General features: G+C 47.3%; 1 protein-coding gene across 2 annotated transcripts; it reads right to left on the reverse strand.

Annotated features, from left to right (window-relative positions):
- TMEM59 (transmembrane protein 59) lies at positions 1–22,870 on the reverse strand. 2 transcript variants are annotated; one of them, XM_068239000.1, is made up of 8 exons: positions 22,687–22,870; positions 17,877–17,982; positions 14,602–14,696; positions 14,343–14,495; positions 12,742–12,823; positions 10,155–10,254; positions 8,962–9,070; positions 1–2,114 (listed from the first exon to the last, which is right to left on the reverse strand). In XM_068239000.1, exons 1-8 carry the CDS (start codon positions 22,831–22,833, stop codon positions 1,959–1,961), a joined length of 948 nt encoding a protein of 315 aa, XP_068095101.1. In that variant the 5' UTR covers positions 22,834–22,870; the 3' UTR covers positions 1–1,958. The 2 variants fall into 2 exon arrangements, with proteins under 2 accessions (XP_068095101.1, XP_068095100.1); XM_068238999.1 differs by having other exon boundaries at positions 10,155–10,257.
- Positions 22,871–22,883: the final 13 nt, after the last annotated feature.

Raw genomic sequence — 22,883 nt, forward strand, 5'->3', positions numbered from 1 at the left:
TGAATTTGAACTGCGACTGCCACAGGTTTAATTATTTTAAAGAGAACCGGTAAAATCACACAGCATGACCCAGCTAACAGAACTGCCAGGGGGCACCTTGTGATGCCAAAATGTTTCATCAATCATCATCAGACCGACATTCTATATCACTGTATTCCCTGGTCTGCTGTAAAGAAATAAGGTGTGCCAACTGCTATGGGGCCCAGGATCAAAGAGGGCCCAGATGCTCCTTAGCTTTTATTTCAACGGTCTTCCTCCATCCTGTGTATTCAAGGCACTTTTATTTTACCTAAGCAGTAGAGCTCAGGGAAGTGGGTGTGGTATGTATGCTCTGTGGTGATTGGAGGAATCAGTGGGAAGTCACAGACGCAGAGCGGGGAGGGGTTTCTAGATTTGTAATCTTACACTAAGCCTCAACTCAGCCCATTCTGAGAAGTGGGTGTGGTATGTATGCTCTGTGGTGATTGGAGGAATCAGTGGGAAATCACAGACAGAGTGGGGAGGGGTCACTAGATTTGTATCCTTATGTTAAACCTTCGACTTGGACCATTCTGAGAGCCCAAACACTCAATGCTCAGTAATAACTGACAGTGGCTAGAAGAAGAAAGAAAAAAACAAACAAACAAAAAAAACAACTTACCACAGGAAGGGGGTGGGCTTTGCAGAAATTTAAGGATTTTTACAGTGCAAACAACGTGTGCCCAGGGGAGTAGAGACATTTTTATGGAGAATTGCAATAACATCTATGCACCACAAGGTGTCCCCACCCCGGCAGCAGCGTCGGTCTGAATAGCCTTACAGGGTTATTTTAAACGTAAAGTAAACTTAAAATTGAACATTACGAATTCTAACAGCAATCATGATGATGCAAATTAAATGAATGAATACAGTGTACAGAGACAAAGTGGTGGACAAAATACCAAATGTGCCTATCCACGACACCGCGCCATGTTTTCTGCCTTTTGTAGCTTGACCTGTTTGGTGAGCTAATCAAGAGTGACCGTGCGACTCCCAAAATAGGAAAACCGGTATAGGCCTGGATTACATTGCCCACCATTACAGCAGAAAACATGGCTGAAGGTGATGAGGGGCGGAGCATAGAGATGGTTTGCACATTTGTTACTCTTTCTGCACAGTTAACCGCCCAGCTCATTCATATTCAGTTTTATGTAAAAGAGATGGGAGGGGACTTGCGTCAATATGCTGTACTTCGCAAACAAGGCATAAAACCGATTTTTGAATAAGAAAAAACAGCGGGAAAAGTAATGCTCATTATTGACATTAAAACCCAAGCATGTGCTTGCAAAATTAAACAACTTCATTTGTGGGCATAGTTTGCCTCTAAGAAACCAAAGTGTCTGTGCAATCGAAAGTAGTTCCTGTTTGGAAATCCTATGCTTGTAAGAAAAAGCCCCTGTACAGCTAAATATCCTATCTTGTAAGAAAAAGCAGCATATCGAGAACCCTCCCAAGGCTGACTCATCGACCAGCATGCTTTGCACGTGACGCACATGGACACCAATCAAAACGCAGAGTCGTTAAAGGTAACCAATTCCTCATCCGAAGCCAAAGAGCTCCCATGAACGCTCTGCGAATGCAAATGTGTGACACTTGTAACTGAGGCTGTAACATGCCAAATGGGAGGGGCCTGAAAAGCAGATTATCGTTATATCCCTGTTAAAGTCACTAAGATCAGAGTGAGAATTAAGTTACTATCCACCCAGCAGAGAAAACATTAGGCTGAATCCCAGACTAGTGCATTGCTAGATCCAGTCCTAGATCAGAAAACCTAACCAGATTAAATATCCCATCTCCCCCAAAGCGACCCAGAAGGTGGAAATGTCCGATGGACAACAGGACGTTGTCTACAGCTTCTCTAGAAATCCACAGTTCTGCTCGTCCCGCCATCGATCTCCGCTGTACACAGGGCAGGAGGAGAGCGATGAGTGGCGGCTGGCCTATATGGCAGACTTGGCCAGGTCCACCTTGGTGGGCAGAGGTCCAGCTTCTTCATACTCCGGGGGAAGTCCATGGAGGACCACCAGTGAGGCGGCAGGATACTTCTGAAGCTTGTGTTCACTCATGTATTCCAGATCTCCATAGATGCTCAGCTTCTGCAAGAGAAACAGTCCCTCCATGAGTTACTAGATCTAGAAAATCTCACATCACTAAAACAGATCGATTAACCGATAAAATCAATCAGAAATGACCTCTAAAGGGAACCTGTACTGAGTAAAATTATTTAAAATAAACACATGAGGTAATGTCAAATGAACATTAAATAGTTACCTTGCCATCAGTTCCTTTCAGAAGCTCACCATTTTCTTCTGACAATAATCCCTTCCAGTTCTGACAACATTTTGTCAGAACGGAAATATATCAGTTGCTGTCAGTTATATATCAGTTGCTGTCAGTTATAGCTGAGTGGACAACTGATATGCCCGGTAATGTCCATGTTTCCCTATGGCTCAAGTGGGCGATGTTACAGTTTAACAGTGTGCTGACCAGAAAGCTTGTTATGGGGTAATGGCCATTTTCAAAATGGAGGACAGAGAATTCCATTGATCACAGAGGACAAATGGGACACAGGAGAGGAGAAAGAGATTAAGGAGTAGGCTACATGGGAGGTAAGTGTGACTTGTGTATGCTTATTTTGACTTTTAATTTTTAATTCAGGTTTTCTTAAAGAGCCACTATCGTGAAAATTATAAAATGTAAAATACATGTAAACACATACAAAATAAGAAATACATTTCTTCCAGAGTAAAATGGGCCATAAATTACTTTTCTCCTATCTTGCTGTCACTTTCAGTAGGTAGTAGAAATCTGTTAGAACTGACAGGTTTTGGACTAGCCCATATCCTCATGGGCGATTCTCAGGATTTTCTTTATTTTCAAACGCACTTAGTGAATGGCAGTTGCTCCGTTCAACTGTTAAAATAGTGTGCAGCGAGAAGGAAGGCTAGCCAGCATCGTTGTATAAATCCTTTATAAAGAATTAAAGGCCATACTGAGAATCCCCTATGGAGAGATGGACTTGGTCCAAAGATGGTAATGTCAGATTTCTACTACCTGCTGTGAGTGACAGCAACATAGGAGAAAAGTCATTTATGGCTCATTTTGAACTGGAAAAAAACAGGGCTGTGGAGTCGGAGGTGGAGTCGAGGAGTCAGAGTCGGGGCAATTTTGGGCACCCGGAGTTGGAGTCGGAGTCGTTGATTTCATAAACTGAGGAGTCGGATGATTTTTGTACAAAATCCATAGCCCTGTTAAGTATTAGACTAAGGAGTCGGAGTCGAGGAGTCGGAGTCGGGGCCATTTTGGGTACCCAAAAATAAATACATACATCCCCAAATGATCAATAGTTCTAAACATGAAGGCTGGTAAAAGAATGTGCTTTTTTTTGCTTGGACCTGCCCCTTCTGCTTTCCAAGCTCCCCCACTGGTCTTTAGCTCTGGAACCCACTAGCAGTGCTTTTCTAAAATCTTTCCTCTGCTCTATTTACCTTCTGAAATATATAACAGGTGGCAACAACTTTACTGCTGTCAGGTGCATCTCTGTGGAATGTTATTGGACAACAGATAATCCAGGGCCTTTAGACAGTCAGAAACAAGTTCTGCAGCTGAGCGCTGAGTACATTTCAAGTGCCCGGGGCAGGCTTTGAAAGTATTTGTGCTGTTGGTTTCCACAGTCCCTGTCATAGCTGGTGACAGGCCTGTCGTGGTTGTGCTGTCCAGATTGTGTTTAGGCAGAGCATGCCTGTCCCACACAAGCCACCAGCATGTCAGTTTGCATAACATTTGCGTGCGTTCCATAACAGACCATAAAAAGAAAGCGATTGCTTGATGTCACCGAGATGTGAATAACACACTATCTACAGCTCTGATCAGATGTGACACTTGTGTGGCCAAAGGCTTGAAATAAACAGGCGCTGAAACAGGAAGAACTGCATTTCATTTTAAGAATCCACAAGTTAAAAATAAAAAAACCCTACACTTGATACACGAGTATCAACACGAGTATACAGATGTATACATGTTATAGCTGTCTATAGCAACAGTGCTTTCTACCAATGTCATCTCTGGAAGCCCCTCTACAGAACAGGAGTTCAGGGATGTGGTACAAGTCACTTAAAACCACTTAACGACCACCTAACGCCGATAGGCGTCGGCAGGTCGTTAGTGGTATAGCATGGAATCGGCCACTTGTTCGTGCGGCCTTTCCATGCCAGTTCATGGAGGGTGAACAGTCTGCGAGCTGCCGATCGCGGCTCGCAGGCGAAATGTAAACACGCGGGGAAGAAATCCCCGCTGTTTACATCATACGGCGCTGCTGCGCCGTAAATGAGATCGGTGATCCCCGGCCTCTGATTGGCCGGGTATCGCCGGCAAATGATAGGCTGAAGCCTGTCAATTCCGGCGCAGGACGGATGTCCATCCTGCGCCGCCCAGGTAAAGGAGGGGAGGGAGGGAAAGCCGGGGAGGGAGGGAAAGTAAGGGGGGCTTTGAGGAGCCCCCCTCCCCCGCAACACAAATATAGCCGGCGGCGATCAGACCCCCCCAGCAGGACATCCCCCTAGTGGGGAAAAAAGGGGGGGGGGGGGAAAGAGTCTGGGTGCCCTGGCTGCCTGCTGATCTGTGCTGTGGGCTGGAGAGCCCACGCTGCACAGATCAGCCAGAATTCGGCTGGTCCTTAAGTGGTTGTACCAGAGATGACATGTGACGTTCAGCGGCGATCTTGCGCGGAGCAGCGGCGATCGGAATGCACACGCAGCTAGCAAAGTGCTAGCTGCGTGTTGCAAAAAAAAAAAAAAAAAAATGCAAATCGGCCCAGCAGGACCTGAGAAATCCTCCTGCGCGGCATAGTCCGAGCTCAGCTCGGGCTTACCGCCAGGAAGGTTAATGTATTTTCACTCTGGGACTCTTGAGACACTGCAATTGAGCAGAGCCTATAATGCTGGGAATACAAGGTTCGTTTCTGGCGCTCAATTCTCCTCTCCATCGTTTTTGCCGCCCGATTCTGCAGGCGATTCTCTTATCTTCCGCTCGTTTTATCTTTTCCTATTCACTTTTATCAGAAATCGAGCGGCGAAAGGATTGAAAGGGAGATCGGACATGTGGGAAATTATCTATCGAACCATCTTATCACCTCAAAACCGAGCCGTGTATTCCCAGCATTACACATTAAATCTGCTTTGTAAACGTTTATACATAAAATAAAACCTTCAGATATCTAAAAGAGTCGTTTTTAGGAAGAAGAGGACAGATCCAATTGTTTATCTCATTAGTTTATTTTCATCTCTGGTTCACTTTAAAGGGAATCCGAGGTGAGAGGGATATGGAGGCTGACTTTTTTTTTTTTTTTGCTTTATAGACCCTGAACAAGCATGCAGCAGATCAGGTGCTCTGAAGGTTTTACTGGATTAGCCATATGCTTGTTCCAGGGTTTTGACTCAGACACCACTTATGCCAGAATATAAACAGGGCTGCCAGGCAACTACAAGGAAATAAATATGGCAGCCTCCATATCCCTCTCATCTCAGGTTCCCTTTAAAAAGGCCCCATAGTGACATATAGTAGAATACAGTCAATTATTCAGGATACCCACTTTTACGGTAATTTTCCTGGTTTCAGCACCAAAAACTCTTCCTATATCTATATTCCTGTATATCGGTATGAAGCCCCACCCTTCCAGTGAGCTTAGCCTAGGCTGATTAGCTATGTGGAATTCTCCTCCCATATGACGCATACAGGATTTGTGACAGGCGAGATTTCACTACTGCTCATGGGCAAGGATGGGGGGGCGAGGCAGATGACAACACACATACACTTGGGAGGACACTGAGGGTCTGTCGGTCTTCAGAACATTGAACGACGTTATTGCTGCGTTCCCTGGTCGAACCCTTGTAACCAAGATTTTTTACCACCATTCCCGACTGATCCTTTTGCCCGATTTTGGACTAAAATCAATCCAAAGGTCAATTGGGTGGCCATGTTGAGGCACCAACTCTCTTCCGATCCATAAAATTATCAGATCGAAAAGGTCGATCGGCCAGCAAAATCGAGTGCTGTAGGCAGCATGAGGGCATAGTGGTCAGCACTCTCGCCTTGCAGCGCTGGGTCTCTGGTTTGAAACACAGCCAGAACACGATCTGCATGGTGTTTGTATGTTCTCCCTGCGTCTGTGTGAGTTTCCTCCGGGCACTCTAGTTTCCTCTCGCATCCCAAAAACATGCAGATAAGTTAACCACTTCACCCCAAAGCGGTTTTTACCCTGATGGACCAGAGCGATTTTCACCTTTCAGCGCTCATCCCTTTCATTTGCCAATAGCTTAATCACTACTAATCACAACGAAATTATCTATATCTTGTTTTTTTCACCACAAATTGGGCTTTTTGGGGTTGATATTTGTTTTCAGTAATTATTCTATTTTCTAAGCATTTTAGGAAATACAAGGAAAAAAATGAAATAATACACTTTCTCCAATTTCATTCCCTACAGTTTTAATATAAACACTGCTACTGTGCATAAAACTCACATTTTATCTGCCTATTTGTTCTGGTTATCACAAGATTTTAATTATGTCCCTAGCACAAAGTACAGTGACAATATATTATTTGGAAACTAAGGTGTATTTTTTTTTCACTATTTTCACGTGCACGGGAATGCACATGCACGCGCGGGAGCGCGCACTTACTCGTGCACAGTGGCAGCAGCACTGTGACTTACAAAAACATCCTGGAGCCGTTATTAAGCTCTAGCAGGACGTTTTTATAAGTCAGCTTGTCATTAAGTGGTTAATTGGCCATAGACTACAATACATACAATACATACATACATACATACATACATACATACATACATACATACGACTATGGTAGGGATTAGATTGTGAGCTCCTCTGAGGGACAGTTAAGAGAGAAGACAATATACTCTGTACAGCGTTGCGGAAGAGATAACTGTAAATTTAGAAATGTTTTAAGTCACTCATCAATTAAAGTGGACCTGAACTCAGAACCTCCGCTTTGCTCTAAATGATAAGCAACAGCATAATGACCTTTACAGAAAAAACATTTGTTACAGTTGACAAATCCTGCAGTGTGTGTACTTCCTGCTTTCATGGAAGCAGCCATAGGGTTAACATCCTGTGCTTTCAAATGAGCTTATCTGCCGTGGCAGTCAGCTGACATGGGAGAGATAAAATTACAGTTGTGATTAGTCACAGATGAGGGAGATTAGACAGGATAAAATCTCTAAATACATACAGGGTGCATTTCTCTGTTTTCCTTCTGTCCTGTGCAAGAGTTCAGGTCACTTTAACAATAATAAAAAAAAGCAACAATGTAATCTGCGTTCTTGAAACCGGCGTATCAGCATTGAAGCGTCACCCACCTGGAAAGCGAGACTATAGACATGAATGCCTGTGGCTGATGTACAGAGCGGTACCGGGATCAGCAGATAGTAGCCATGGAAACCAGCACCGGTCCGTTGCTGAACAAACATTTGGCCCGAGTCCCGGCATGCCGGACTCCATTCTGTCCCGGTGATAAGAGCACAATGATATCAGAGGCCGGAGCCGTGAGCCAATCACCCCGGCTGTGCGCGCAACTCATGCTAAAGCAGAACCCCGCAGCTGCAAAAGAAGGCAATGCAGCTTCATACATTGCAGGGAGGAAGGGTAAACCTCATGTCAGCTTTAAAGCAGACATGAACTCAGAATTTCTTCTCTGCTTTGAAAGATAAGCAACAGCATAATAACCTTTAAAAAGGAAAACATTTCTAAGTTACAGCTGATACAAATCCTGCAATAAATCTGCAGTGTGTCTACTTCCTGCTTTCATGGAAGCACACAACATCCTGTGTTTACAAACGAGCTGCTGTACCAAAAGACTACAGAGATTCCTGACACAGCTGAGAGATCAAATTACAGCTGTGATTAGTCACAGGTGAGGGGGAATTAGGAAGGCTTAACTCTCTAAATACATACAGGATGCATTTCTCTAGATTTTCCTTCTGTGCAAGAGTTCAGGTACCCTTTAAAGTGGACAGGACACAAGAAAAACATACTCTGTATGTATTTATAGAGTTTAGCCTCTCTAATTCCCCCTCATCTGTGACTAATCCCCACTGTAATTTGATCTCTCAGATTTGTCATCTCAGGAATCTCTTCTGCCTCGGTAGATCTGCTAATTTGTAAAAACAGGATGTTAACCCTATGTCTGCTTCCATGAATGCAGGAAGTAGACACACTGAAGATTTTTTTGCAGGATTTGTATTAGCTAGGCTGACCAGATGTCTTTTTTCCCCCCACAGGTCCTGACAGGTTTCTGAAATGTCTCTGGTGAAGAGAGCGGAACACAGAGCGAGTCACAAGAGCCGATTGAAGAGACAGAGAGCCGAGCAGCCAAGACTCAGTCCAGTGTTTTCCCCCGAGCCCATCAGCTGGGCAGTAGTGTTCTTTGATCCGGATCTTTTTTATGAGTCGAATCATCCGGATCATTACAATGAACGAATGATCCGGATGATTTGACTCACAAAAAAGATCCGGATCAAAGATCCGAATCGTTCATGATCCGGACCACACTACTGCCCAGCTGATAGGCTCTGCGGAAAACACTGGACTGAGTCTTGGCTGTTCGGCTCTCTGTCTCTTCAATCGGCTCTTTTGACTCGCTCTGTGTTCGGCTCTCTTCAACCAGGACATTTCAAAACCCTGGGAGGACCTGTCTGGGGAAATGAGGACATCTGGTCAGCCTAGTATTAGCTGTAACAAAGAAAAACATTTCTTTAAAGGTTATTCTGCTGTTGCTTATCTTTTAGAACAGAGAGGAAGTTCTGAGTTCAGGTCCACTTTTAAAGAGTTAAAAAGCAAACTATAAACTAAAAGGAAGAATTAAAAGTAATTTCCACCCCATACATCAGGGAATGCCATCATCTGTCTATAAATACAGGGTGGTTACCTCGGAGGGAACGTGCTGATCTGATGCCGTAGCTACCGTCGCACAGCAGATCCACAACAGAACCAGGATTGAAAGGATCAGAGTGGCGGTCAGCAGCCAGTTAGAATTCCTGTAGTGAGAAAATGCAAATCATAAAATAAAAAAAGAAGAGTATTATTTAGATACTAAATACAAGAGCTGCTCTGTCTCACATCATCATTAGGGATGATTCATGAGATGCAGATATTTCTGAGTTCATGCAGGATTATGCAACTTTGTATGCAAATTTATGCAGCTGAAAATGGACCATTCAAGTCCTACCAAGGTTTAATGCACTTGAAACAAAGAAGAAAAACCGAGAGCCCAATATAGTCCTCTAGATTGTAAGCTCGCAAGGGCAGGGACCTCCTCCTAGTGTTTCTCATACTGCTGTAATTTTAACATATGTATATGTACCAACTACATATCAACTATGTATGTATCTGTATTTATTCTATTCAATGTCATGACTGTACAGTGTCTTGTATTTCTTATGTATATTTGTTCCCCATTATTTGTTTGTACTATGTACAGCGCTACGGAAGATGTTGGCGCTATATAAATAAAAAATAATAATAATAATAATAGTGCAGCAAGTCTAACAATTGTTGGCGAAATAATTAACAGATGTGGATATACTCACAAACACGGGTTACCACATAGGCAACCACTTGAAGGGGACAGTCCCCTCCACCCAAGGTGGACTATATACTGTGCAAATTTGGACAGAGGCGCCAGGCAGGTTAAAATGATCTAAAAACAACTAAAAAGGAGGAGTACAGGTGGACTTACCTCCTGAAATGGACAATCGAGATTGTTCAAATCACAAACAACAATTTATTTTGGCACTCCGAAACGCGTTTCGCAGGTATAACCCGCTTCATCAGGCAAGGAGTGCAAGCTCAAAAAGGTCCAGTAGTGGCAATGCGTCTCTACAGACGGCACATTTGACATTACGGGTGGCAGCGCTAGGCCAAACCCTAATCGATTTTGAGCGGGAATCAGCCTGCAGTATGTGGGCAGGGATTCGATCAGAGAGATTTGTCTCTTGGTCGAATCTGCCCATTATTGCTAGATGTATGGATACCTTAAAGTGAACCAGAGACAAAGCGCACACACGGCGTACAGTTACCACGCGCGCACACACACACACATGGCGTACAGTTACCACATACATGGCTAAACACTTCAGAATGCTGTTTTCTCTCTCCAGCTCCAGAAGACCGCCTCTTCTGATCCACGGGTCCATCTCTGCACGCTCTTCTGCCGATAAGTCTGCTGTGGAAGAAGACGCAATTTGTCAAATCCAGGAATGCCCAGCAGGGGAATAATAAGGCATTTCACAGCCCAATAACGTCACATCAGGGGCGCAGCAATCAGGGCTGTGAAGTCGGTACAAAAATCTTCCAACTCAAACTCCTCAGTTTATGAAACCACCGATTCCGACTCAAACTCTGACTCCAGGTACCCAAAATGTCTCAGACTCCTCGACTCCTCAGTCTAATACTTACCAGGGCTGTGGATTTTGTACAAAATCATCAGACTCCTCAGTTTATGAAACCACCAAACTCAGAGTACCCAAAATTGCTCGAACTCCTCGACTCCCACTCCACAGCCCTGGTAGCAATAACCCCTGCGGCCCCTGCCAATGCAGGGGGGCCCAAAGGCTTCGGGGGCCCCTCTTTCTCCTTCTACACAACTTAAGCGCTGCCAAATAGCAAAAAACCTTCCCATTCACTCATAAAAAAAAGGTCTCTGACACCTCTTCCCGCCATGCAGAGGAGCGGGAGCTTCTGTCATTACCAGAGGCTGCTTCAGACCATTTATTTCATTTTAAACATTGCCAGTGGCCTGGCAGCGCTATTGGTCTTCTGGCATAAGTAGTGTCTGAGTAAAAACTCTGGAAAAAGCATATCCAGTAAAGCCTGGAGTCAGAGTACCTGATCTGCTCCATGCTTGTTCAGGGTCCATGGCTAAAAGTATTAAAGGCAGAGGACTAGCAAGATAGCCAGGTAACTCTTATTGCTTAAAGGGACACTTAAGTCAAACAAAAAAAATGAGTTTTACTCACCTGGGGCTTCCAATAGCCCCCTGCAGCTGTCCGGTGCCCTCGCCGTCTCCCTCCGATCCTCCTGGCCCCGCCGGCAGCCACTTCCGGTTTCGGTGACAGGAGCTGACAGGCGGGGGACGCGAGTGATTCTTCGCGTTCCTGGCCACAATAGCGCCATCTATGCTGCTATAGCATATATCATATACCATATAGCAGCATAGAGGGTGCTAATGTGTCTGGGAACGCGAAGAATCACTCGCGTCCCCAGCCTGTCAGCTCCTGTCACCGAAACAGGAAGTGGCTGCCGGCGGGGCCAGGAGGATCGGAGGGAGATGGCGAGGGTACCGGACAGCTGCAGGGGGCTATTGGAAGCCCTATGTGAGTAAAACTCATTTTTTTTGTTTGACTTAAGTGTCCCTTTAAAAGGAAATAAATATGGCAGCCTCCATATCACTTTCAACTCGGGTATCCTTAATGAGAGCGCCCCCCCTTCCCCCACTGACCCTGCAGCATCAAGACAGAGCCTTACATAACAGGTCTGTCTGTCTGTGTTTTACACTCTTATAGGGAACCTAAACTGAGAAGGATATGGATTTTAAAATACCAGTTGACTCTCCTGCTGATCCAGTGTCTCTAATACTTTTAGCCACAGCCCCTCAACAAGCATGCAGATCAAATCAGATTAGCGGCATGCTTATTTCAGATGTGTGATTCAGCCACTGCTGCAGCCAAAGAGATCAGCAGGCCTGCCAAGCAACTAGTTATTGTTTAACCACTTCAGGACTCAGCCTTTACCCCCCCCCCTTAAGGACCAGCACTGATTTCTAAGATCTGTGCTGGGTGGGCTCTACAGCCCCCAGCACAGATCAAATACCAGGCAGAGCGACCAGATCGCCCTCCTTTTTTCCCCCACTAGGGGGATGATGTGCTGGGGGGGTCTGATCGCTCCTGCCTGCGTGTGGCTGGCAGGGAGGGGGCACCTCAAAGCCCCCTCCACCGCAGGATTCCCCTCTCCCTCTCCTCCCTCCCTGCCCCGGAGATCGGAGGCTGCACAGGAACGTATCTGTCCTGTGCAGCCTCTAACAGGCTCCTGCCTGTCATGTGACAGCGATCCCCTGCCGCTGATTGGCCGGGGAACGCAGATCTGGTTCAACGCTGCTACTGTTAGCAGCGTTGTACAAATGTAAACAAAGCGGATTATTTCCGCTTGTGTTTACATTTAGCCTGCGAGCCGCGATCGGCGGCCCGCAGGCTATTCACGGAGCCCCCCCGCCGTGAATTCACAGGAAGCAGCCGCTCACGCGAGCAGCTGTTTCCTGATTAATTAGCCTGCAGCCGGCGACGCAGATGTGCGTCTCTGGTCCTGCAGCTACCACTTTGCCGACGCGCGTTATGAGTGCGCGGTCAGCGATTGGTTAAAAGGAAACATCCATAACCTTCTCAGTTAAGGTTCCTTTTAATTTAATAAAATAGTACAATGATCTTTGATAGCCCTTAAGGTACCACATGCTGTGCACAGAAGCTGCTAGTTAGACAAGCTCCGCCCCGCTTCTGCGTGGCAGCCAATCGGTGCCAGTCCTTTTATAACCCCAGAGAACAGCAATACCCTCTCATTAAACAATACCAGTTGCCTGGTACACCGCGAGCGGCACCGCGGCGGCTGAAAGATAAACATGGCAAACTTTTTCGGTTTTCTTTATGAGGAAACTTACACTGTACAGCGTCCAGCAGGCTGCCCCGTGCAGACGGGTTCTCTTCATACATTGGTGGCATCTCCTGAATTTCTGGCTGGGACTGAAGTGAAAAAAATTATTCAGAGGTGAAACATTTACAATTCTTTTTTGAGCCAAAAACACATTTGGAGCAGTGTATGAACCTGACTCTACTGCTCTCCCTGCAGGTGCTGCTGCTCGCTCCACCACTCCCTCTAACCCTACTGCTCCCCCTGCAGTTGCTGCTGCTCATTCCCCCCCCCACTCCTATCACTCTACCTGCAGGTGCTGCAGCTTGCTCCACCACTCCCCCTGACCCTACTGTCCCCCCTGCAGTTGCTGCTGCTCATTCCCCCCACTCCCCCTGATCCTATCACTCCCCCTGCAGGTGCTGCAGCTTGCTCCACCACTCCCCGACCCTACTGCTCCCCCTGCAGGTGCTGCAGCTTGCTCCACCACTCCCCCTGACCCTACTGCTCCCCCTGCAGGTGCTGCAGCTTGCTCCACCACTCCCCCTAAACCCTACTGTTCCCTCTGCAGATGCTGCTGCTCCCTCCACCACTCCCCCTGCAGGTGCTGCAGCTTGCTCCACCACTCCCCCTGATCCTACTGCTCCCCCTGCAGGTGCTGCAGCTTGCTCCACCATTCCCCCTGACCCTACTGTTCCCTCTGCAGGTGCTGCAGCTCGCTCCACCACTCCCGCTGCAGGTGCTGCAGCTCGCTCCACCACTCCCGCTGCAGCTCGCTCCACCACTCCCGCTGCAGGTGCTGCAGCTCGCTCCACCACTCCCGCTGCAGGTGCTGCAGCTCGCTCCACCACTCCCGCTGCAGGTGCTGCAGCTCGCTCCACCACTCCCGCTGCAGGTGCTGCAGCTCGCTCCACCACTCCCGCTGCAGGTGCTGCAGCTCGCTCCACCACTCCCGCTGCAGGTGCTGCAGCTCGCTCCACCACTCCCGCTGCAGGTGCTGCAGCTCGCTCCACCACTCCCGCTGCAGGTGCTGCAGCTCGCTCCACCACTCCCGCTGCAGGTGCTGCAGCTCGCTCCACCACTCCCGCTGCAGGTGCTGCAGCTCGCTCCACCACTCCCGCTGCAGGTGCTGCAGCTCGCTCCACCACTCCCGCTGCAGGTGCTGCAGCTCGCTCCACCATTCCCGCTGCAGGTGCTGCAGCTCGCTCCACCACTCCCGCTGCAGGTGCTGCAGCTCGCTCCACCACTCCCGCTGCAGGTGCTGCAGCTCGCTCCACCACTCCCGCTGCAGGTGCTGCAGCTCGCTCCACCACTCCCGCTGCAGGTGCTGCAGCTCGCTCCACCACTCCCGCTGCAGGTGCTGCAGCTCGCTCCACCACTCCCGCTGCAGGTGCTGCAGCTCGCTCCACCACTCCCCCTGCAGGTGCTGCAGCTCGCTCCACCACTCCCCCTGCAGGTGCTGCAGCTCGCTCCACCACTCCCCCTGAACCTACTGTGTCCCGTGCAGGGGCTGCTGCCCAATCCATGTGCCATTAGCACTGTTATGTGAAGCAGTGATATCAGACTAGTGTATCACTTTTCTTTCTGTATTACACCACTAGGGAGCGCTGCAGAGCAATCAGCCAGACTTACCTGGACTATCAGAATGTGTCCGTTGTCTGCCTGTATGTAGAAAGTCCAGGATGATGATATGAAGTTCTGAGCGGAGTCCATCATGTCCCTCCAGAAGGCTCTCACGATGGTCAGAGGGAAGAGGACGTGAATGTGTGGCATCATATCTGACAGCTGTGAGAATGAAGGAAAACAAGTGGTGTCAGGCGGAGTGCCGCCACAAAGACTGCAGCTGCTGCACCAATCAGAACCACATATACAAATACAGTGCAGTGCCTACCTCTTCCTGCCGCTTTTCCGCAAAGGGCATCTGACTGCTGCAGCCCAGGAAGCATGCATACTGCTCGTTAGCCTGGGGGTAGGCTTCTGTACAGGCTGCAGGGAAAGCACAAGGATTAGGCAAGTATAGACTTCACATATAGAATAAGTCAGAATCACTTTGTCATGAGACTCACATCATCCATATACAGTGAGATATATCAAGTTATCAAGTCTTAACCACTCTGCGACTGCCTAACGCCGATGGGCCGTCTCAGAGTGGCTCTCCTGGGATCGCCTAACACCGATTGGCATCATCCCAAGATTAGCAGGGAAAGAGCGCTCCCTGCAGGGGGACACATGAGGCAGCCGCGAACAGCCTGCCAGCCAGCAATCTGAGCTGGCAGGCTGATTACTGGAAAAAGAGTAAAACGTGTACAGCGCTGCAGTCTAGCACAGCGCTGTACAAAGCATTGTTTTGTCACTTAACGGGGTTCTCTGCGGGGCGGGGTTGAGAATAAAAACGGACACTTACCTGGGGCTACTATCAGCCCCCTGTAGCGGTCATGTCCCGCTCCATCCTCCCCCTCCCCCCAGTATAACCCCTTGCCATAGTATACAAGCGCTAAGCGAGCAAGCGCTGAGCGAGCAAGTCCTCACTCGCTCAGCGCTTGTATTCTCTGCTGAGGGGGCGCAGCTGGCTGTCACTGTGTAGTTAGTCATGTGGGTGGTCATGTGGAGCCACCCACATGACGTATAATAGAGCGCACGGAGTGAGGGTGGACACGAGCGGGGCTGTAATCCTGCACAGCTCCGGCTATGCGAGATGCGCAGGAGGTAAGATTTTTAAAGCGGCGATTCTGCTAAGGCGACCCTGTGGAGGGTCAGGAGCTACAATGAAACCTGGATTAGGCTGATAAAGCACCTGATGGTGAAAAGGAAGGTGCTGTTCGTCTGTCCTGAGGTCTGGTTTAGCAATGAGGTACATAACTTTTTTAAAGCAATTCGCCTCGTAAGTCCTTTAAGGCCTGGCTACAGGGCCGCACAACTCAGCACACAAGTGATCCCCCCCCCCTTTCTGCCCACCAACAGAGCTTTCTGTTGGTGGGCTGTAATCGCTCCCAGGACGTTTATTTATTTATTTTTAATACATATTTTTATAATAAAATTTGTTCTTTTTAAAAATATTTTCTATCTCGCCCCCCTCCCCCAGCCAGCCAATCAGCACGATCGGCTGTCATAGGCTTCAGTCTATGACAGCAGATCGCTTCCCTGCCTCCAGAGGGGACAGCCATGTCACAGGGCTGTCCCCAGTACAGCGCTGCGTATATCGTAGCGCTGTACACAATAAATAAACGGCGATTTCACCATCTAACAGTCTCTTAGCGGCGATCGCCGCTGGGAGACTGATGACGGAGTGGAGCTCTGCCACTCAAGCGGAGATGTGCGCGATCTCCTGCAAAATCCCACCCCAGGACTTGACACCAATTGGCATTAGGCTGTCCTGGGGCTGCTGCCGTGATCATGCCCGTCGACGTGACGCAGTCGTAAGAGAGTAAAGGTGCCCATACACTCGTCAGATTGGCAGCAGATAGATAAGAAATGCATCTGATGATCTATCTGATGCGTTTTTAGAACATTTTTTACCAGGATAGAATTCCAATAGATTTCAGTTTGAAATCTATTGAAATTCGATCTGATGGCATTTTTTTGCCATCAGATTTCCATTAAGGCCAATGCAAACTGATAAGCAATCTCATCAGATCGACCTAAATTTTCCACCCTGCCAGTTCGATGGAAATCCATCGAAATCGGCCATCGATCGGTCGATTGGCCAACCGATTTGCAATCGATGGATGGATCGATCGGGATCGATCGGTCGGCCCGAAAATCGGCTGAGTGTATGGGCCCCTTTAAAGTGGAATCCGGAACAAAATTTTGTTGCCTTCATTTTTCTGCCCCTTACATATAGTTTATTGGGCATCCCCCCCTTCCCATGCTTTTTTTTAATTTCATTTATTACCTAATTGCATGTTAATGAATATATCCCCGCCCCTAGCTCCTCCAGCGTCTGAGTCCCATGTTGCAAGTGCTCATGGGAGCTCAGCCTGGGGAGGCTTCTGCTGAAGAATGCACGAGATTTCAGAGGCAAGGGGGCGGAAAGGGGAGGAGAGAGGAGGAACAGGGAGTGGAGTTTTCACAGGCTGAGGGTGGGACATGCACAGCAGCTTGCCTGTGTAATGATGACAAGCAGAATCTGGCTGCTCCCATTGTATCACAGGAATAATAATATACTGTTTAAGCTGTTTGCAGCTAGATTTACTGCGTAAACAATCTAAACATTAGATAAGATATATAGGACAAGTTACTTGCTATAGTTAGTTTTTCAACTCGTATCCGCTTTAAAGGACCACTATCATGAAAAATTGTAAAATTTAAAATACATGTAAATGTATACAAATAAGAAGTATGTTTCTTCCAGAGTAAAATGAGCTATACATTACTTTCCTCCTATGTTGCTGTCATTTACAGTAGGTAGTAAAAATCTGACAGAACTGACAGGTTTTGGACTAGTACATCTCTTCATGGGATATTCTCAGCAAAGCTTTTATTCTTTATAAAGACACTCCCTGAAAAGGATTTATACAATGATGCTGGCCAGCCTTCCTGCTGGCTAAACACTTTTTTTGGCAGTTGGACAAAGCAACTGCCATTCACTAAGTGCTTTTAAAAATAAACAAAATCCTAAAAATCCCTCGTGAGAAGATGGGCTAGACCAAAACCTGTCAGTTCTGTTAGATTCCTACCACCTACTGTAAGTGACAGCAACATAGGAGAAAAGAAATGTATGGCTCATTTTACTCTGAAAGAAATGTACTACTTATTTGTATGTGTTTACATCCATTTTAAATTTTACGATTTTTTGCAATACTGGTCCTTTAACTCAGCATGTGTCCATTGTTAAAGGACAACTGTTGTTAGAGGTGTATGGAGGCTGTCATATTGATTTCCTTTTAAGCAATACCAGTTACCTGGCAGCCCTTCTGAGCCATCTGCCTGCAGAATCACACCAGGAACAAGCATGCAGCTAATCTTGTCCGATCTGTCAAGAGTGTCAGAAACTTCTGATCTGCTGCATGCTTGTTCAGGGTGTATGGCTAAAAGTATTAGAGGCAGAGGATCAGCAGGGCTGCCAGGCAATTGGTATTGCTTAAAAGGAAATAAATATGGCAGCCTCCATATACCTCTCACTACAGTTCTCCTTTAAAAGATAATGAATATGTATGCATGCATCACCTGATTCACATTCCACCTTTGTCTTGTTTAGGTCATCACCAATTCCTGCAAACTGACAAATAGAGAAAAGGCGACAGCCACGCTGGCAACCAAACAGCTCCTCCTCCTGGAAAGAAATGGTAACACAAAATTAAAGCCTGTGAAATAAAAAAAAAAAAAAACAAAGACAACAATGTGCACAAGGGAACATATTGTACCAGGCTGGTGATATAAATCTGCAGAGAAAGCAACAAACACAATTACGAAGCTGTACTTCTTCCCAAGCTACCGGCTGCACACATGAACACCTACTGTATCCTGAGAAGTATGCATATCATAGGATCAACAAGCAGTACTGAGATCTCTATAATCTGGGGTGCTTAATGATGTATTATAGCAGAGCCGCTATCAAAATCTATCAAAATATTTCGTAATTCATACAAGGGAAATATTAGTGGCTTGCCATTATGGTCCCAAAACTTTTATTACTTCTGCAGCCAAACAGACCAGCAGGGCTGCCAGGCAACTGGTATTGTTTAAAAAGGAAATAAACATGGCAGCCTCCATAGTCTTCTCCCTTCAGTTGCCCTTTAAAGGACACCAGAGGTGAAAATAAACGAACTAAAACAATTGTATCTATCCTTCTCCTAAAAATGACTTTTTTTAAGATAATCCATGGTTTTATTTTATATTTAAATCTACTTTTTAAAAGTAGTAAAAGTAGTTAAAAAAAAAAAATAGTAACATTTATAACAAAAAAAAAAAAAAATGCCTGCAGCAGCGATCAGAGTCCACCAACAGAAACCTTTGTTGGTGGGCAGAAAATGAGACGATTCATTTGTGTTCTCAAATGTATGGCTCTGCAGTGAGCTGCAGAACACCAATTTGTAAAAAATAGCCTGGCCACTAGGGGGGGTGTAAGCCTATGGTCCTTAAAGTGGATCCGAGATGAACTTTTACACATTGCATAATTGTGTTCCTTTCCTATTGTTTATAGGGCATTCCTCAAGCCAAATACTTTTTTGTTTTTGTTTTAATACTCTAATTCCCTATAAACTAAACAAGCCTCGCCCACAGATTTTCAGAGAGCCTTGGCATTTTCAGACAGTAGCAAGGGCTCATGGGAGCCCAATCTGGGCAGGAGGAGGGGGAGGTATTACTAGCCAGAGATTTCAGAGGCAGAGGGGAGGAGGGATTAGATTTTTTTGCTCAAGATGCAGATAAGCCTGCCTCTGTGTGTTTACAAACAACATGGCTGCTGTCATTGTATCACAGAAAGAAAGAATCATATTCTATTAAAGCTGTTTGCAGCTAGATTTGCTGTGTAAACTAAACTTTAGATAAGATACATAGACAAGTTACTTGTTATAGTTTTTCATCTCGGATCCGCTTTAAGTAGTTAAACCATACCAGTTTCTTGGCAGCCCTGCTGATCTATTTGGCTGCAGTAGTGTCTGAATCACACCAGAAACAAGCATACAGCTAATCTTGTCAGATCTCGCAATAACATCAGAAACAACCGATCTGCTGCATGCTTGGTTAGGGTCTATGGCTAAAGGCATCTGAGGTAAAGGTTCAGCAGACCTGCCAGGCAATTGGTATTGCTTAAAGGAAACTACCATTAAATATGGCAGCTTCCATATACCTCCCGCTAATCAGAAACATGACTTAGCACCTCCACCTTGCTACGGTCTATACTTTGCACCAAGTATGTAGAAAAGTGTACAGGTGAAAGGTAACACAGGCCCGCATCAGAAAAGCTGTACATTACATAGGTTTGTATTAGGAAGTACATAAGGACTAGGTAGCGGGGCTCTCAATTCAGGACAAGTATGCAGGGGATGTGGGAAAAGTGTGAAAGGGGGCTGTAGGTGTAACTGGGGCAGAGGTCTCATCTACAGGTAAGTGTAAAGGTAGTTAGACAGGTAGGGGCTGAGCACTCATCTCAAGGTTACAACAATAAGGTGGATGGGGATTTGGGGAAGGGAATGGAATGCATGGGGTAGAGGGAATATAGGAAACTAGTATGGTTCAAATAAGAATGCTTCAAGCGGAAGGCCTTGCTGTGATTGGAGAACTGCTCCCTGTGGCTTAGTGGTTGGCACTCTCTCCTTGCAGTGCTGGGTTTCCAGTTCGAATCCCAGCCAGGGCACTATCTGCATGGCATTTGTATGTTCTCCCCGTGTCTGTGTGGGTTTCCTCTGGGCACTCTGGTTTCTTCCCATAACCCAAAAATATACATATGTTTATTGGTTTTTCCCTAAATTTGCCCTAGACTACAATATACCATACATACATATGACTATGGCAGGGATTAGATTGTGAGCTCCTCTGAGGGACAAGACAATATACAGCACTGCAGAAGCTATATAAATACTAACACTGTAATTGACTTTCTCGCAGGCTCACCTCAAACATACTCGCTCCGAGATTAGGTTTAAGTGCTCACCTGGCTGGGTGGGACAGGTTGGGGATCGTGCTTTCCTTGGGATAAGTAGGGGGTAGGAAAATTAGGGTTACATGGGGAAGAGACTGAGTGATGGATGAGCTCACCTGGTTGCATGGGGTAAGCATGAAGAAGTAATGCTGGGTATACACCATACAATTTTCTGTTACATTCTTCTGTATAGTTGCGTACACACGTCGGATTTGCGCTTGGCGGATCGCACAAGCCCGGTCTTATCAGCTGAACGACAGACTGTACACACGCCCGATTTGACGTCCAAATGACGGGTCATTTGCGCAAATCCGACCTGTGTATGTACCTTTAGATTTTCTGGCAGAATGCATAATTAGATTATTTTCTGTAGAGAATGGTCATTATCTCTGGTGCATTGTCTTCTGGTTATCTCCTGCTGAGTAGAACAATGCCTAATTGCTCAGCAGATAGATGGCAAGAGAGATACATTTCCAACATGTTGAACTTTATCTATCTGGCAGGTAAATCTAACAGAAAATTGTATAGTGTATTCCCAGCATGATGCTGGGCATAGACGGTCAAGGTAGCCATACACTGGTCGATTTGCCATCAGATTTCGACCAACAGATAGATCCCTCTCTGATCGAATCCTATCAGAGAGGGATCGTATGGCTGCCTTTACTGCAAACAGATTGTGAATCAATTTCAGCCTGAAACCGATTCACCATCTGCTGAGCTGCCGCTGTCGCCTTCCCCCCCCCCCCCCCCGCATACATTACCCGAAGCCTGGTCCCGGCATCTTCTCCGCATCACGGCATCCGCGTATAACTTTCTGTCACTCCAGTGACAGCGGAAGTTCAAATAGTGCGCCCTCTATTTGTACTTCCACTGTCACTGCAGTGACACAGGAAGTTATACCCGGATGCCGTGATGCGGAGAAGATGCCAGCCGGGAGGTGATGCGGAGAAGATGCCGGGAGCCAGCTTCAGGTAATGTATACCTGCGTTGATCGTACGCCGCTAGCGATGCGTTCCCTACCCGCGGGCGATCGGCGGTAATTTCCCACACGGAGCGATTGAAGGGACAGATCTATTTCGGGACGAAATCAAACGAGATTTAGTGTTTAGCGTGAACGATTTGACAGCAGATTCGATCCCAGTGATCAAATCTGCTGTCGATCGGCGGGTAATCGGCCTAGTGTATGGCCAGCTTTAGTTTCCTCCTTGTCAATCGAGCCGCTGATGGCTCGATTGATAATTTCCGACGTGTCCAATACCCCGCCGGATCGATTGTGCGCACGAAGTTAAGGAGCGCCCGCGAGGACGAGCGGGAATAGATTCGGACGCACGCGGGGATGCGACGGGAGTCGATCTGGCGGCTAATTGAGCCGCCGGGTCGACTCGTGTATTTTCAGCATTAGAGGCTTTCATGGCTAGACAGAGGGAGAAATGGAGACAGGTGGGGTAAGCAGTGGCGTAGCTAAGGAGCTGTGGGCCCCAATGCAAGTTTTACATTGGGGACCCCAAGCACTCTATGCATAATAATTGATACGGTGCACAAAAACTTGCCAATGGCATACATTTGAAATCGGCGCCGGTAGACTTGGGCGCAGGATACAGCCAGTATATAGATGACCCTGCACAAGTCCGGGCCGTATTAATTACTATTCCTCCTCCAGGCCGCCATGGATAGTGGGGGAATTATATAATTTGGCTTCCAGTGATTGCTGGAGGCCGAATGATTGTGTTTTTTAAGCAACCTCAGCTCTGTCCTCTGACGGCGCCGACGTTACTCACTGAGCGCCGCTCAGTTGTGATTCCTATTGTTGTCTATGGTGGCGCCAGCTGCACCCTGCACCCAAATCTAGAACCGCCGAAAAGCACTGCTCCTTGCCAATGGCAACTATAGTGTCAGAGGTGCAAGAAGGGAATGGGGAGCAGTTTGTTAATGATTACCACTATTAAAAGGATCTATAGAAATGATTATTATGAGCACAGGCCCAATAGAGAGCTAATACTGTGGTTGAGGGAGGGCACCCCGGGGCCCCTCTGGCCCAGGGACCCCGATGCGGTTGCAACCTCTGCACCCCCTATTGCTACGCCCCTGGGGGTAAGTAATCCCCTTGGGATAAGTGGAAGGTAGCTGTGGGCTCATCTTAGGGTGGGGAGGGGCAGGCAGGGACTCACCTCGGGGAGCGGAGGGGTGAGCATGGGCTCACCTCGGGGAGCGGAGGGGTGAGCATGGGCTCACCTCGGGGTGGGGAGGTAGGGCGGGGTAGGCAGGTAGGGAAGGGCTCACCTTGGGGTGGATAGGGGAGGGGTAAGCGGGGGCTGCTGGACTCACCTCGGGGTGGATAGGGAAAGTATGGCTGTGAGAGATAGGGGAGGGGTAGGCAGGGGCAGCTAGACTCACCTCGGGGTAGGTATGCAGGGGGTAGGTGCCCTCACACACCGTACCGCAGGACGAGCTGTCCCCCAGGGCGGTGTCCAGGGACCCCAAGGCCCCCCATGAACAACAACCCAACAGCACTGCGCAGAGCAGGACCCGTACTGCAGCCATCTTCCTCTTCTCGTCCACTTCCGGCTTTTACTTCCGGGTTGTGATGTCAC

Source organism: Hyperolius riggenbachi, chromosome 6 (assembly GCF_040937935.1).
Source record: "Hyperolius riggenbachi isolate aHypRig1 chromosome 6, aHypRig1.pri, whole genome shotgun sequence".
Classification (NCBI taxonomy): domain Eukaryota; kingdom Metazoa; phylum Chordata; class Amphibia; order Anura; family Hyperoliidae; genus Hyperolius; species Hyperolius riggenbachi.

Excerpts from the sequence above, each read along its gene's own strand:
- TMEM59 (XM_068238999.1), bottom strand. The coding sequence starts at position 22,833 with ATGGCTGCAGTACGGGTCCTGCTCTGCGCAGTGCTGTTGGGTTGTTGT. Across the intron at positions 10,258-12,741 it reads CCTGCTGGACGCTGTACAGT|CAGACTTATCGGCAGAAGAG; the intron begins GTAAGTTTCCTC and ends CTTCTTCCACAG. Across the intron at positions 2,115-8,961 it reads ATCAGCACGTTCCCTCCGAG|AAGCTGAGCATCTATGGAGA; the intron begins GTAACCACCCTG and ends TTTCTCTTGCAG.